Below are 16,646 nucleotides of genomic sequence, written 5' to 3' on the forward strand. Positions count from 1 at the left end.
TTAGCTGCCTCTGTCTCCACCACGCGTACAATCTCTTCCTCCCCTTCATGCACTCATTAAAATAAAATCTTTTAAATTTTCTAGAATCACATCCATTGCTGCTTTCTCTTATTTCTCTGTCCCCTTTCCCATCTGTCTCTCCCTTCCATCCTCTTTTCCATCTGTCTCCCTTCCATCCCCTTTCCCATCTGTCTCTCCCTTCCATCCCCTTTCCCATCTGTCTCTCCCTTCCATCCCCTTTCCCATCTGTCTCTCCCTTCCATCCCCTTTCCCATCTCTCTCTCCCTTCCACCATCATCACCATCACCTCACCCCTTGTCTCTCCCTGCTATCATTGTCACCACCTCATCCTCTCCCCTTCCATCCCTCCCCAGGTGCTGACATTAACGCCCAGACCGAGGAGACGCAGGAGACCGCTCTCACGCTGGCCTGCTGCGGGGGCTTCAGAGATGTTGCTGACCTGCTCATCAAGGCCGGTGCTGACTTGGAGCTGGGTGCCTCAACCCCCCTGATGGAGGCCGCCCAGGAGGGACACAGGGACCTTGTCGAGTAAGAGCTTCCTACAGTTTCTTTTTTTTTTTTCTTCGTCTGTCTTCTTCCTCTTCTTTTTCTTCTTTTCAACGTCCATGTTTTCCCTGATGGGGTTGGACAAGGTATGAATCTCCAACTTTTGATGATCGTATACTCTCTCCTCCCTTACATTTGTTCTCATGTCTTCCTGTGATGCTCCAGTAAAAAAATGATTCAAACAAGACAGCAGTGAGAAAATATATATGTTCCATGAATATTTGTAATCATAATGAGAATTTGAGTAGGTTTCCTCTAAAGGTTATGAGCTTCAGATGGTTTTATTGTACTTAGAGGATTGACCTATATTTTCTCTAATTCAACTTTTACTAGCTGATCCATTATGTGTATGTTCCTGGACAACTCACAGCGTTGTTGTTGTTTCAGGTATCTCATCGATGCTGGAGCGAATGTCAATGCCCAGACATCCACCGGAGACACCGCTCTCACCTACGCATGTGAGAACGGCCACACCGATGTTGCAGACCTTCTGCTCCAGGCTGGGGCCAACCTGGTGAGACTGCCACGGCCTTGTTCTACCATGCTCTAATACATCAGGCGGCCAGCACTGCCAGTATCATTCTCACACACACACACACACGCACACACACTGACATACTTAAGAGTTAATAATCCGCTGTGTCAAATTATTAAGTAGAATGAAAGTTTTTAGCTGGAATATGTGTCATGATAGTTTTTCAGACTGTAAGTAAAATCAAATTGGAGAAAGAGGCTAACATTCCCTGACTGCAGGAGCACGAGAGTGAGGGCGGCCGCACCCCTCTGATGAAGGCCTGCCGGGCGGGCCACCTGTGCACGGTGCAGTTCCTCATAGTGAAGGGCGGAGATGTGAACAAGACTACCACCAACAATGACCACACCCCGCTATCCCTTGCCTGTGCTGGGGGACACCTGCCTGTGGTGGAGCTCCTGCTGGTCCACGGTGCAGATCCTCATCACAAGCTAAAGGTAGGTTAGGGCTAAGTAGTTTTGTATGGCTGTAAGCTTTTCAAGAAGACAAGGAGGGATTTGCAGCAGCTATCACCTTTTCATCTAGTCTACTTGTTCTTAACCCGGTAGCAGTGACGGGACAAATTTGTGGCTTTACCGTGTAGCAGCGACAGGCCAAATTTGTGCCATGATTTAAACCCCCCAAAATAGATGATACATAATCTGATCACAAATGCTTTGATATATATTATGAAATGGTTTGTGTGAGGGGTGATTTTTTCTAATTTTTCTCGCTTGGGAGGACCATTAAGAAACATGATCCCCACTGCTACCGGGTTAAAAGCAAAATCTAATTATAAATTGATAAAGGTTATGGTGATAGGATTAAAAGAGTTAGTAGTATTGCTCATCAGTTGAGTGTTAGTCTTGAGAGGCGTTCCACCCACCTCCCCTGTAACATTTTCCCCTTTCACCCCGCAGGATAACTCCACCATGTTGATGGAAGCCAGCCGGGGAGGACACACCAAGGTGGTGCAGCTGCTCATTGACTTCCCCAACTCCATCTCTCACTTGTTGCCTGTGGTTGCTCAGCCCCACCCCAGTGTGGCAGGGGGCACCACTGGAGGGGCAGGGGAGGTGACCACTGGGGGCCCTTTCCTGGAAGGGGACCCCCACTCTCTCACCATGGGTCTCACAGTGGTCCCAAGCTCAGACCCTCAGACACCTTTAGTGCTCAATGCGAATCAAGCTTTATTTAATGATATGGGTGAGCTTCTGCTAATCAATCTTTGTGTTGTGATGTGTTGTGCTATATTCAATTTGTGTTTATACAATTGTTAATGTTTGTAATTCCTTGGTTCATCTTCTCTAGATGAGGGAGGGGTCCCAGGAGGCTCAGCTGTGGTGGCCGCCAACCAGGCCACCGTGACCAAGGTGAACCGCACCAAGACTAACCGCAAGCCTGTGCCCACCTCGGCGATGCCAACCACTCTTGCTGCGGGCCTCACTCCCCCTGCCCCTGCTGTCGCCACTGACAAGACTGTTGTTACCAGTGAGACGCAGACTGTAAGTACAGTTTTACACAAGTTATTCACTTAAATGTAATATAGTCCTTCGTTCTTTCAAGTCCTAATTCTGACTATGCATTGTAAACTTACCTTTCTGCAAAATTATTGTCCACACATTATTTGTATTGTCAGTTGTCTATATCCATAACATTTTGTTGCATTCATTGATATTGGTTGTATACTCATATTTAAGAATTTAAGTAGATCTTTTTAATTAACTGAGTAGAAGAAAAATGAGCCACATAATGATCCAATTTCATATTTTTCCCCCAAGCAGACCAAGATTTCCTCAGCGAATAACAGCAAGAATGAGTACACCCTTCTGACGCCAACCTCCCCCACCTCCCCCCCACCACCTGGCAATCCCCCTGAGGAGGCGGGGACTCTACTGCGCCCCTGCGACCGCCTGGACCAGTACGTGGACAACCTAGTGAAGAAGGCTGAGCAGCCGCACCAGAACCGCGAGGAGCAGATCTTGCAGAAACAGCAGATTCTTGAGGAGCTGCAGAGGGTGGAGAGGGAGCTCCAGGGGAAGGTCATTCCCTTCAGCGGCTCCTATGACGCCTCTCGCAGCAGCGTCAGTACCAACGCCCCTTGCAGCAGCGGGGCCTCCATCAGCACCTTAGCAAGCAGCAGCACCTCCAGCACCACCTCCAGTACTGGCATCATTGCAGGCAGCACCTCCCTGGCAGCTCCCCTGGTCTACCCCCCAGCCTCTCTACACAGCCACTTGCCCGCCACTCACACTGTGGAGACTCAGACAGGCTTTCCTCCTGGCGGTGGGTGGACCACCCTTCCCCCTGGGGTTGTCATGTCAGACCTGCCCCCTGTTGTGTCCCTCTATGGGGGGGCGGCACCCTCTGCCTCACACCTGCCAGTCTCTCTTCCAGCTGAAGGAGCTCAAGTGCCCTCCTCCATGTTCCCTGGGGGGACCTGCCCCCAGGAGACTGCTGCGGCATACTCTGCTTCATCTGCTTACCTTACTCCAGCTTCTCCACCTTCCTTACCGACCCATAGTATTTCTTCCTCTGGTCCAGCCACAGGAAATGTTCCTGTCTCAGAAAGACCCAAAATGATTCCCTCAAAGAAGGCAGATAAGAAGAAACTTCAGTTACAGCAGCAGCAGCAGCAGCAACAGCAGAAGCAACAGCAGCAGCAGCAGCAGCAACAACACCAGCAGCAGCAGCAACAGCAGCCTACCTCCCAGCCCCAGCCCATGATGGTGGTCCAGCGCAGCGGCGGGGGGCCGCAGATACAAGTTCAGCCCGTGCAGTTATCCCACGGTGTGGAAGGCTCCTACAGCTGCCCAGTGAGTGGACTCCCCTCTCAGCCGTTGCTTGTCCCAGGAGGAAATGTGACCTCTCTTCCTCCCCCTCCTCCCCCGGGGGTGCTGCACCCCACCAGCGGAGCCTCACAATGCCTTCCCCCTCCCCCTCCTCCACTTCCTCCCGCGCTGCTTGTGGACGCCACTCATGAGCACAGCTGCCAGGCCAAGGGCAAGGCGGAGACTGCGCCGAGAGGAAAGATGGACAAGAAGCGAAGTGTTCCTTCTGAGTGTGACTGCCCTGGCCTCTTACCAAACGAAGAAGCGGCGAGCAGTGCCGGCCTGGGTAAAGAGAATAGCGGAGCAGCGCGAGAAGGAGAGACTGGAGCAGAAGTGGTTCCTCTCACCTCCATCAGTACTCCGCTGCAGCTCTCGACGGGGCTGGGGCCAGCCCCGGCCACAGGGTTGCAGTTTGTGCCCAACACGCTTGTATCCACACCTCACTTACAGTTTGCACCTTTCCAAGTTGGCACGGGCTCTGTGCCTCTACAGTATGGCCACTTGTCTGCCCTGGGGATGGGGCAGGCAGTGCCCAGTCAGCCAGTCACCAGTCAGACTGCTGCTGCAGCTGTAGCAGCCCAGCAGTTACAAGTCATAGGTCCCTCTGGAGCAGCATCCACAACCACTAGCAGCGTGACCAGTGCCAGTGCCGGCACTCCTGCCATGGCGGGAGCGGCTCTGTCGAACAAGTCCCAGGTGAAGAAGTTCTTACTCCACTCCCCTCAGCTAGGAATCAACACCACTGAGCTCAGTGGGCAGCAGAGGGGGCCCCCCATGGGTCCCCTCCTTCACACCAGCCCTGCAGCCCCCCACCCACCAAGCCTAAACCAACCTTCCAAGAAGAGCAAGAAGCAGGTGCGAGGCAACGCTGGCAAGCAGGAGCGAGAGGGCCAGCTCAGCCTCCCCGTGAGTGTGGATGGAGCGGCGGTCCAGGACACCGCCGTGGCCTCCCACCACCAGACGGTTGCGGCCGGCCTGCCTCTGGACTCCTCAAGTCAGGGAGTGGTCTTTGCCAACACCCACACCATGGCCCACTTCCCTGCCACCATGGCAGCCCCTTCTGGCACACTGCCCCTCACCAATGGACCAGTGACAACCTTCGGTCAAGGCCTTCACATGAATGAGAACGGACTGATGGTGGCCACCCCAGCAGCCCCGGCCAAGATCCTCAATGACCAGTTACCAGACATGATCACCACACCCGCTGCTCAGGTGAGTCTTGCGTGGCATTTAGTTTGTTCACTGCTGTATACTATTGAAGGAAAAATTTGTATTTGGTCTGACACATGCTGCCACCCATTCCCACAAGACGTCTTAGTGTTTCAGGCGTTGGCTCATTACCTGCAGGTTTGGGTAATTGCTGAAGTAAGTGTTTTGTGTGTTTGCAGGTGGGCAGTGGTCAGCTGGGCGTGGGTGGAGTGCCTGTGTCCGTGGGCGTCCCCTACATGGGCGGGGACGGCAGCGTGCAGTATAATGGCTCAACAGGGATTGCCCCCGGTGGAGTGTGCCACTACCCGACGGCGTTACCCTCAAGCCTGGTGGACGTAGACATCGAAACAGACTCCAATCACGACACGGCCCTCACCTTGGCGTGCGCCGGCGGCCACGAGGAACTGGTGCATCTCCTACTAAACCGGGGCGCCAACATTGGTAAGGCTCCACCCCCCTCCCTCTCTCTGTATATGTAAAAAACTGTTGTCATTTGAGGGATTGAGAACATAGAGTAAAGAATATGGAAATTATAATGGAGTGAATATAAAAGGAGCTGGAGAGTTGAATAACAGCTAGAATGTGGTGGACGAGGAAGGGCTTTCCTTAGAAACGTATCACTGTAACAAATCTTGATCTCAATCCCATGAAAATACTTCTGTTCAAGAGCACAGCATCAGACTAAAGGAGGTTTTCATATCTTCCATCACTACAAACATTTCCACCAGCGCCAGTTGGTCTCACGGTTTCTCGTTGTTTCAGAACATCGTGATAAGAAGGGCTTTACTCCCCTCATCTTAGCAGCCACTGCAGGCCATGCCAAGGTAGTGGAGACCCTCCTCAGCACAGGTGCTCACATCGAGGCTCAGTCCGAGCGCACCAAGGACACGCCCCTCTCCCTGGCCTGCTCAGGGGGCAGATATGAGGTATGCATTGAGTGGCACAGTATTGCCTCCCAGCCTTATTGGTTGAGGGTGAGCCTGTTTAAAGTAGAGGCAGATTGGGTGGTTAGATGTCATGGGCTAGAGTGGTGAAAGGGAACCTAGCTTTTAACCTTTAGGTCTTGGAAACATATCCCTTAAAACTGTCTCTTATGACTCATGCAGACATATTCCTAAGCCACATTTCTTAAGGTTATGAAGAACATGCTGAGTGTTAGTTAGTTTAAAGCTTGTAATAGCAGTATTGAAGGCACCGATCATTGCTTCACGCCAAACTCACCTCCGCTTCTCCTGCCACGTAGGTTGTGGAAATCCTGCTCCAGCGCGGCGCCAACAAGGAGCACCGCAACGTGTCGGACTACACCCCGCTCTCCCTGGCGGCGTCCGGGGGCTTCGTCAACATCATCAAGCTCCTTCTGGACAACGGGGCAGAGATAAACTCACGCACCGGCTCCAAGCTCGGCATTTCCCCGCTCATGCTGGCCGCCATGAACGGACACGTGGCGGCCGTCAAGCTTCTCCTAGACATGGGCTCAGACATCAATGCCCAGATTGAGACCAACCGTAACACCGCCCTCACACTGGCCTGCTTCCAGGGCCGGCACGAGGTGGTGTCGCTCCTGCTCGACCGCAAGGCTAACGTTGAGCACCGGGCAAAGGTGAGTCCTCATGTTCATCTTGTGCAGCTTCCTACACACTTGTACAATGGTAGATTAGGTGAAGCCTGTATTTGGGTCTGTGCATGTGCCCCAGGAATGATAGGGGAAAAAAAGGCAAAATTAAGGCGAGGTATTGGGAGGATGTCACCCAAATGTTTGAAGAGTTTGGGAAATGAAAGAATAATATTTGTTAGAAAATATGAATTGAAAGCTGGAAGTGTGGAGATTTGATTTGTTGTAGTGTTTGGTTAGTTGAGGATGTGTGCATGTGCCCAAGTAAATGATAGGGGACAGGAAGACAAGATTGAAGTAGACATTTAGGAGGATATAGCCCAGTGTTTGAAATGTTTGGGAAATGATAGAAAAATATTTGTGTTAGGGAATATGAACATAAGAAGCTGAGTAGTGCGGAGAGTATGGAGGTTAAGGTGGTTTGGGTACTTAAAGAGGAATGGGGATGATGAGACATTCAGGAGAGCTGTAGGGGTGGAAGTGCTGCCCACCAAGCAGGCTACATAAGGCATGGAGGCAGTGCACTGAAGAGGATTTGATAGCATTGGGCATGGGAAAGGATGAGGCAATGGACAGATTAGAAGCGTATCATTGACTGTCTAAACTCATGAGAAGTTAAGAGAAAACCTTACATTAAACAGAAGATAGTCATGGGGAATATGAAACAAAAGTTGGAAGTGTGGAGTTTTGAGGTGTGGTTAGGAAGAGGGGTGTTGATGGAATAAATGAGAATGGACAATACCTTGTGGATGTCTGATGAGAGGGGCTTGGTCCTGGTAAACACCTTCCAACACAAGCTGATCCACAAGCATACATGGGCAAGAGGGAATGGGAGGAGCTTCATAGATTGTGTTGTTTTCTTAGTGGCGCATTGTAACCATAACTCAGCCCCACCATATAAGGGGCCTCACAACACTCCACTTCAGAGTTAGCCCCATTTTTTACATGTGACAGTTTGCCTTAACTTCTGTGTTGGGCCAATCCCTCATCTTGGTGTCTGTTTGCTGCAGACCGGCCTCACCCCCCTCATGGAGGCTGCCAGCGGCGGCTACGTTGAGGTGGGTCGTGTGTTGCTGGACAAGGGGGCGGATGTCAACGCCCCGCCCGTGCCATCCTCCAGGGACACCGCCCTCACCATCGCCGCTGACAAGGGCCACTACAAGTTTGTGGAACTCCTTATTCAGAGGTGGGTTTTTGGCATGTGATATTTATTGGTTGATTAGTTACAATAACATCTTCATCATTATCCCCACCCTCACTTTCCTCTTATTAGTGTTGTCACTCCAGTAGCTTTTAGTCCCATGTTCTGCCTATCACCAATCATTTCTTCACATTCTGTTGAATTTCTTAAGGGTCCTGTGATCTCTAGACTAGAGGATGCCCCTATTTTCCCACATTCATGCTCTGTCCTTGTATAGGTCCCATCCTCTCCCCCTCTGACTTAAATATCATAAGTTCGCTCTTACTGTCCCTGTGTGCCTTCAAAGCTTTGGCATCCACTTACTCATCAGTGTGAGCTAGGCAGCAGCTCAATATTACTGTACATAGGCACTGCAAAACATACCCTTCCTATTTTTCAAAATAAAATGAAAAATTTGATGTGATTATTGTCTCTTTACAGAGGTGCACAAGTAGAGGTGAAAAACAAAAAAGGCAACTCCCCCTTGTGGCTAGCAGCCAATGGTGGCCACCTGGAGGTAGTGCAGATGCTCTACAGCGCTTCCGCAGACATTGACTCTGAGGACAACAGGCGAGTCTCCTGCCTGATGGCGGCATTCAAGCGTGGCCACTACAAGGTGGTGAAGTACATGGTGCGCAATGTTTCTCAGTTCCCCTCAGACCAGGAGCTGCAGCGGTACATTGCCACACTGGGAGATAAGGAGCTCATCACCAAGTGCACCAACTGCCTGGAGGTGATCCGGGCAGCCAAGGACAAGCAGGCGCTGGAGGCCAACAAGAATGCCTCCATCCTGCTGGAGGAGCTCGAGCAGGAACGTTCACGGGAGGAGTCCAAGAAGGCCGCTGCCTCTCGACGAAGACTCAAGAAGAAGGCCAAGAAGCAGGAGAAGAAAGAGGAGAAAAGACGCATGGAGGAAGTCAAGCGGACCGACGATGCGAGCGACAACTATGAAGAAGATGAATATGACAACGGCAGCAACGAGGATCAGGAGCAGCCCGAGGAGCAGAGCAAGCGGGAGAAGAATGAGGTGAATGCCCTCCAGCGCGCCGTGGACCAGATTGCTCCTGAGGAGAAGGACGGAGACAGCGGCATCGACTCCAATAGCCAGACCAGCGCCACCTCCGAGACCAAGCCAGCAGAGGAAAAAGACAAGCAGAACAAGAGGACCAAGAAGAAAAGGAAGGAGACCTCTGTGAAGGAGGCGAACGGCACTGCAGGCCCGAAGCCCGGCGCCACACCCTCCTCTGTCCCTCTGAGCGAAAGCAGTGAGCTCAAGAAGTCTGCCTCCACCACCTCTGCCTCTACCACCACCACACAGCCACTCTCTAGTGCCTCAAACACCACCATCTCTTCCAAGACTAAGAAAAAGAAGGACGAGGAGAATAAGGCCAGCGGAAACATAAATGAAGCGGATATCTTCCACGTTGACGTTGCTGCCAAACCAACGGCCAACAACAAGAAAAGCGGACACGAACCCTCTCGCGTCAGTGCCCTGGACTCCTTTGTGGAGGTAGACCACTACGTCACCCCCATACCTGGCCTGGTGGGCAGCGCATCCACTACCCTCAGTGCTCCCTCCCTCAGCCCCAACGCAAAGTCAGCACCGGGACTGGGGACCAGCCCCAAGAAGGGAACACGGAGAGAGGAGGGCTGGAAGGAAGTGAGCCGCAAGGCCAAGAAGGTGGCTGTTCCCAACAGTGCCATCAGCCGTGTCATTGGCCGTGGCGGCTGCAACATCAACACCATCCGCGAAGTGTCTGGTGCCCACATAGAGGTGGAGAAGCAGGGCAAGAGTCAGGGGGACCGCATGATCAGCATCAAAGGCTCCACCGAAGCCACCCGGCAGGCGCAGAACCTCATCTCAGCCCTGGTCAAGGATCCTGATAAGGACCTCTCAGAGTTGCTCCCTAAGTCAGTGACCAAAGTGGCTCCCAAGCCTTCCAAGATGAGTGTGGAAGCCATGAACCAAGGAGGGGGCGGCAAGGGGCTGAGGCCAGCAAGCACCATCGGCATCAGCATGGCCACCGTCACCTCCTCCACCATCAGTGTCTCAGTGGCTAAGTCTGGCACCACCACCACCACTGCTTGGTCCAACGCTGTCTCATCTCCCAAGCGCACTCCAGCCCAGGGACGGCCCATGTCTGGCTGTGGCCTCCCTGGTGCCAGCTCCAAGAGCCCAGCAGTGCGGCAGCTGTTCCCCGGAGACAAAAAGTCTGGGCCTCCCCAGACTGTTGCAAAGGTCATTAACCCTTGCCTCCCAAGCAGTGTATCCTTGCAGACTGAACCTCTTCAGACATTTGCTGCTAAACTTGCTGACCACAAGAACATAAACAAAAGCTCCACCCCACCTTTGGTGGCTTCCCCCAAACCTGTGCCACACCAAGGAGTGAGCAACACCAATGCTGCCTGCGCTAACAACACCACTATCAACAACGCTAATGTCTCCAACAGCAGCACCAATAATAGTTCCATGAATGTGGTGGAGACTGGCCCTGGGGAGGATAGCAAGGCTGCTCCAGAAGCCAACAACAACAACAACAGTAGTAACAACAACAATAATAACAACAATAACAGTAATGCCAGCAACAACAGTGGGCCAGTCGGCCAGCAGTACTCCATCTTCAGCAACCGGCTGAGTCAGGTGACCCATGAGGCCATGTGGGGCCCCAAAGAGAAGCAGGTCAACTTTGCTGCTGTGGCGGCTGCTGGCCTGGTGCCTAATGGTGGTGGTGGCAACAAGATGATGCCACAGCCCCATCCACCCCTTCAGCCCCAATTGCCCCATCCTACTTCCAGTGCTTACCCAGAGCCTGTGGAGCAGCCCCCGATGGCAGAGGTGACACGTGCACCCGGCTACAGGGGCACCGCCTCTACCGCAACTGTTACTACCCACACCAGCCACATGGCCTCTGTGTCCTCTGGAAGTCCCCCTGGCAGCGTGCCCATGCCCATGCCCTTGTCTGGACCTCATCAGGGTGGGAACGGTAACATGGCCCGCAGTGCCCCGGGTACACCTGTGGCCTCCCCTTCCATGCGGCCCATTGCGCCTCCCCCTGCACGCCAAACAGCCACGCCCCCACCCATCCCCCGCTCCTCAATGGAAATGGCTGCTGCTGCTCCCTTTGCTCTCCTTCCCGGACCCTCCCGCACCCCTCCGCCCGTCTTGTCTCCACTGGTGCGGTTGCCCATGCCTTCTGCCTCGCTGGGGCCCGGTGCTCCCCTGCCACCCACCCGTGGGCCCTTGTCACAGTCTGCGCTGAACATGGGACAGCAGCCTTATTCCGGTGTCTCCATCGCCAGCCTAGCACCAGGTGGCCCTGTGTCGTCCATGCCCCGCGGCCCCCTGCCTCCGCCAGACCACTCTGAGCTGGTGAACTTGGCACCTGGGCAGCCCTACCGAAAGCCTCCACCGCCACCCTTGGAGATGGGGTCGTTCCACCAACAGAAGCAGCAGCAGCAGCAGCAACAACAACAACAGCAGCAGCAGCAACAACAGCAGTCCTTCTCCACTCTAGCCCAGTTAGCTGGAATGATGAATGGGCCGCGGTTCACCACCCCCCAGACCAACACCCACCCTGTCTTCACCAACAACATCCTGGCTCCAATCTCTGCTGCCCCTCAAATACAGAGTAACCTCAACCCCAATGCACCAGACTTCACCAGCAGGTCGGGGACCTTTGTGCCGACCACCTTCCCTCCCCGCTCTCAGCTGGCTGCGTTCCAGAACGGGGCCTCGACAGTCACTCACTCATTAAGCACAGCCTTTGGAGGAATTGGGCAGTTTCCTGCGGGCATTGAGGCATCTCTCTCACTCCCAAATACTCTGAACGAGATGATGAGTGGACTGATGCCCCGCAACCCTCCACCTCTGGCCCCCATTCCAGCCTCAGTGGGAGGAAATGCTCCTTTCAGAAGCGGTGTAGGACCTGCTCAGGATAACACCTCTCCACTGGCCTCCCCTCACTCCTCCAACCCTGCCTCCCCCACTCAGAGTGCCTCCTCTGGCAACACGGGAGGCCTTGCCCAGCTGCCAGAGGAGCGTCACACCAAGCTGCAGCCCATAGGCACTGAGCGTGCCCAGAAGAGGTCTGAGCGCTGTGCGGGGGTGGTTGGAGGAGGGCGTGGGGGTGTTGGCGGTGTGTTCAACAATGAACTCCCGTGGGCCATGCCACTCCCAGAGATGTTGGGCACACCCCACATGGAACGCACCCTTCCAGCAGCCAACCCATACTACAATGACCTGGACTTAACACAGTATGGACAAGTAAGTATAATTCAAGATTCTTTTTTTCCTGTACTATCTCATTTTGTTCCTTTTGTTTTTGTTGTTTTGTAAGTGATATAGACACTGCCATGAAACACTTGTCATGCAAGCTCAAAGTAGTAGGGATGAGTATGTCCCTTGAATCTAATGTTCATTGGGGACAGGTGAACTGCCTCTTCATATGTTCCTTCGTCTCCTCTCTGAACTCCTTGCCGGATGTTTGCTGAACCTCTCACCCAACTCAGTATTCTTACCTCACAAACCAGGCCCCCCTTGCTTCACTTCTTACATTTTTTTCTCAGCTTACAAGTACATCTTTTCCTTTTGAATGCATCTTTAATTTTACTGGTTTGCCTTCATTAGCTGTCACCTAGATAGCAATACTTATCAAGTTATATCCAAAGCTCCATTCAAAGTGATTTCATCATTGCCACTCCATCATAGATCTGCTACTCTTCTCTCACTAGCATTCAACAGTAAACCATGAAGACTTTACATTGATCTTGTACAGGCAGCAATCCGTGTATGATTGTAGAGCTAAAATTGTGCCCCTTTGCTCCTTCAGTTATGGAATTGGGGTGACATGAATCAGCAGATGTAAGACTACCCCTCGAGTGTGAAGGAAGCAGCAGCAGCAGTATGAAGTGGTGGTGCGAGGTACTTGGTTGCAAGGCAGAGCACCAGTGACTTAAGGAATGGTGGCAGCAGCAGCAGCAGCGGGCCGGCACTCTCATTGCTCACTCCGCATATTTCATCATCCTCGACAGATCTGCTTGCCTCAAAAATCTTCTGAAATTACATGCTTTTGATTGTAGTCCTTGTGGTTTGGGTGACATGTAAACTCAGTGAAATTGCTTCTTCAAGATGTAAGAATTACATGGATGGTACCTGTATGTACCGATATTTTAGGTCATTAAAGCATTTTAAAGTGCCACTTTAAAATTGAGTGATGTATGATAACTGTTAATGTTTTCAAAGGTTTAAAGGCAACCTCATATGCAATCGCTGTGGTGTCACTCGTGTTGACATGGTTATGAGATTTTGTTGCTTGCCCACGTAAGGATTATTGGTAGCATTATGATGCAACTCATGGGTGGCCTCGTAAACTTGGTAGGATATTACCGGTGGTGTCTCGAACCACCACCGCCATAACTTGAGAGGACTCCGTTGTCCCGTGCGGCCATCCCCGCCACCCCGCTGAGCAGCCCATCCCCTTCCAGGCTGCCCGGGGGCGGCGGTGTGCAAGGGCCGCCCAGTAGTGCACTTGGGCACACACTGCTCCTGCCCACTGAACATGCTGCTGGCCTGGATGGGCAGACCGGCCCCACTTGACCTACCCACGCCCGCAGCCCCTGATGACCGCTTGTAGTCGGCTTGTCACTGGTTCGACCCACGCTGGGGTCTTCATACACTCACGTTTGCAATCTTGTGTTTACTTCATTGTATGCAAGTCAAGTCACTAGAAGGCAACGTATTGTCTTGAGTTGAGCAACCCTTGGCATTCCTTCCATCCCCCTCCCCTACCCCGCCCCGCTGCCCACCTCCCCTTCGCCAACACCCACTCGGTGACGAGCGGCTACCACACCGCCGCCTGCTCCAAGGTCGTACTTGTATATGCAGCAGTAATTATAATAAAAGCTTAACTATCCACACCTACTATGTGGAAACATTAAAAATTTATCAGGCAGAAAGTTCATTCTTTACCCTCCAGAGCTGCATCACCATGGTGTTGGACCTGAGGCTCCAGGGCCTATTGGGTCGCTCTGCTGTTGAGGCTTTTTTCACTGTGAGGGAAAAAACCTGCTTTTGTTGTATTTCTGAAAAATATTGTCTTGCAAGATAGATTCATTGCAGTAAATCACTTGTAGGTTCTTGGTTGCACGATGATTATGATGGCTAAATAAAGGAGTTTGTGTGTAGTGCCGAAGAGGAGGGAGTGAGAATTAGGACCCAGGGAGGGTAGTGTTGTGGTGCAGCCCTAGCATGGAACATTATAAAATAGGCTGCTGACACCTTCCTCAGACTTCTCACTTTTTATTTGCCACATCTTGGAGATTGGATGGAGTGGTTTTATTCTTTGTATTTGGTTGTTAATGAATTATACATGGAAAATAGTTAAATCCTTATAGTTTTAATTCAAAAATATCAAAAAACAACCTGTAAAAGTTGGGTACTCAAAGGAGGGTCCCACATCTTAAAAGTACTTTATTCCTTATGAATTCAAGAAATATAAGGGCTTTGTATAACTGGTGGAAATACAGATACAAGTAAATGACATATATTCAGACACATTCCCTACCCTGACAAAATATAAGTACTCAATAAAACTAGCTGCTTGAAGGTGAAATGAAGGTATACCAAATGTTAAGGCAATGGTAAGTGAGGTTTGTGCTAAGAATCACTAAGTGCACCAAGATGGAAATGTAAAATCACATACATTAGTCCAAAACTTACATATTAGTTCATACTCATGGCATCAATTCTGTCCAGGAGTCATTACTGGTGCTGTTTTCATGAGAATGTGCAGTAGTAACAACTATATATATGATAAGGAAAGTGGTATGGTATAAAACGAGCAGAATGTGAACTCTGCAAATACTACTCGCGAATCTGCACTTTCAAATTTGGCGGGCGGGCCCATTTGCCGCCCGAGCCGCGCGCGCACTATGGTTGCCACATGGAGTCGCCCCTCAACCATTTGGTGTGTCTGAGGTGGCCGGTGGACTCAGCTTGGTGGAACAGGGAATCATGGCCATATAAAGAAGGGGGGTGGGGGGTGGATTTCATTTATAGTTTAACAACGCTATCATTGGCATAGCTAGTAATAGACCCCCAACCATCCACACTTAAAACTACTACTATTTTCCTCATTATTCATCACTGGGCTTATTATATACCCCCATAACCACTTAATTACATCACTGGGCTCATTATATACCCCCATATAACCACTTAATTCATTACATCTTCGCATATCCCAAAATCTGAAACTCAAGAAATAATATATTAGTCTAGACGTGCAGCCCCGTATCTAGTTAATTTAATGGACTGACAATTTTATATATCCAGACATTTACATCAACCTAATAAGTCATAACCAAAAATTTAACTGATCATCCATTAGCATTTACACATCATTATTATCCATCACTGGGCTCGTTATATACCCTCATAACCACCTTAAAATGCAAAATGAACCTCAAATCCATCAAACCAGTAGGAAAACATAGGGAAATAAGGCGACATGATGGAAATAATGACAATGTGTTATGGATTTTCGGTCTGCCATGAAGGAAGGAGAAAAAGCATATGGCCACTCATGGACCCCCAACCACCCACACTTAACCACTTACATTTCCCTCATTATCCATCCCTGTGCTTAATTCACACCCCCTAACAACTCTAGGCAGGAAAAGGACACTTAAATCCATCAAACCAGTAAGAAAACACGAGGAAATAAGGCGACATGATGGAAATAATGGCAAAAATGTGATGGTAACTTATGGCAGCCAGCCCTCCCCTGAGCTTCATACACCCTCACTATCCATCTCTGGGCTTATTATACACCCCCATTACCACTTTAGAAAGCAAAATGATACTTAAATCCATCAAATCAGTAGGAAAATACGGAGAAATAAGGCGACAGGATGGAAATAATGGCAATAATATGGTGGTAGCATGGCAGCCAACCCTCCCTCAGCTTCATATACCCTCATTATCCATCTCTGGGCTCATTATACACCCCCATTACCACTCTAGAAAGCAAAATGATCCTTAAATCCACCAAATTAACATGAAAACACGGGGAAATAAGGCGACATGAGGGAAATACTGGCAATAATGTAACAGTAACCTACGGCAGGCAGATCTAGGCTCCCACTTAACCCACCCCACCATAGCCACTTGAGATTGCAAAATGCTTCTCAAATCCACCAAACTAACAGGAAAACCCAAGGAAATAAGGCGACATGAGGGAAATAATGGCAATAATGTGGGAGCTTGTGGCATCCCTGCGCGCGCATAGAATCCTCTCCTCCTGCCCCGGCCGGCCTGGCGTGGCGTCCCTCTTAATTACCGATAACCAGGTAAATATTCCTTGTCCACAGGTGAATATATATCCCCTTATCCATAACAAGCATGCTAACACCAGGGAGCGGGACATGGCGGCGCTGGGAGTCTATTTTACCCCTTTATTCCAGGCCAGCGGGGTGTTATTTGTATGGCAATGTCAGCGGCCCTTCCTCAGGTGTAATTAGGGGGATTTTAGTGTGGGTGTGGTGTGCATGGGCGGCGTGGAGGGGGCTGGAGCGTGGGCGTGGAGGCTGGGTGGTGGGCGTGGGCGTGAGGGCGTCGGGGGGGGAGGAGGGCGGTGGGCAAGGGTGGGCGTGAGGCAGACAAAGGCAATGGGTCCACAATGGCCGCCTCGCTCTCCTCGTCTCCTTTTCCAGCCTTCCCTCCTCCTCCTCCTCCTC

At 51.2% G+C, this 16,646-nt stretch overlaps 2 protein-coding genes across 26 annotated transcripts in view; both read left to right on the plus strand.

Annotated features, from left to right (window-relative positions):
- The window catches only part of LOC126980663 (ankyrin repeat domain-containing protein 17-like), a 35,557-nt gene extending 21,102 nt beyond the window's left edge, over nt 1–14,455 (plus strand). For 4 of the 5 annotated variants that reach the window (XM_050830752.1, XM_050830754.1, XM_050830755.1 and 1 more), the window contains 12 exons: nt 375–549; nt 955–1,081; nt 1,321–1,536; nt 1,999–2,284; nt 2,390–2,583; nt 2,860–5,121; nt 5,298–5,559; nt 5,881–6,044; nt 6,362–6,718; nt 7,741–7,916; nt 8,352–12,174; nt 12,740–14,455. In XM_050830752.1, the coding sequence (XP_050686709.1) occupies nt 375–549; nt 955–1,081; nt 1,321–1,536; nt 1,999–2,284; nt 2,390–2,583; nt 2,860–5,121; nt 5,298–5,559; nt 5,881–6,044; nt 6,362–6,718; nt 7,741–7,916; nt 8,352–12,174; nt 12,740–12,775 (8,078 nt within the window). In that variant the 3' untranslated portion in view covers nt 12,776–14,455. The remainder of the gene's footprint in view (nt 1–374; nt 550–954; nt 1,082–1,320; nt 1,537–1,998; nt 2,285–2,389; nt 2,584–2,859; nt 5,122–5,297; nt 5,560–5,880; nt 6,045–6,361; nt 6,719–7,740; nt 7,917–8,351; nt 12,175–12,739) is intronic. The other variant, XM_050830753.1, reaches the window with a different exon arrangement.
- Nucleotides 14,456–16,103: 1,648 nt separating this feature from the next.
- LOC126980664 (zinc finger and BTB domain-containing protein 7A-like) overlaps nt 16,104–16,646 on the plus strand; it is a 44,510-nt gene continuing 43,967 nt past the window's right edge. For 13 of the 21 annotated variants that reach the window (XM_050830760.1, XM_050830769.1, XM_050830771.1 and 10 more), the window contains exon 1: nt 16,108–16,259. The gene's annotated coding sequence lies outside the window, so the exon portion shown is untranslated. Of the gene's footprint in view, nt 16,260–16,646 lie in introns of all 21 variants that reach the window. The other 8 variants (XM_050830778.1, XM_050830777.1, XM_050830774.1 and 5 more) reach the window with 4 other exon arrangements.

This window comes from Eriocheir sinensis, chromosome 45 (assembly GCF_024679095.1).
Source record: "Eriocheir sinensis breed Jianghai 21 chromosome 45, ASM2467909v1, whole genome shotgun sequence".
NCBI lineage: Eukaryota > Metazoa > Arthropoda > Malacostraca > Decapoda > Varunidae > Eriocheir > Eriocheir sinensis.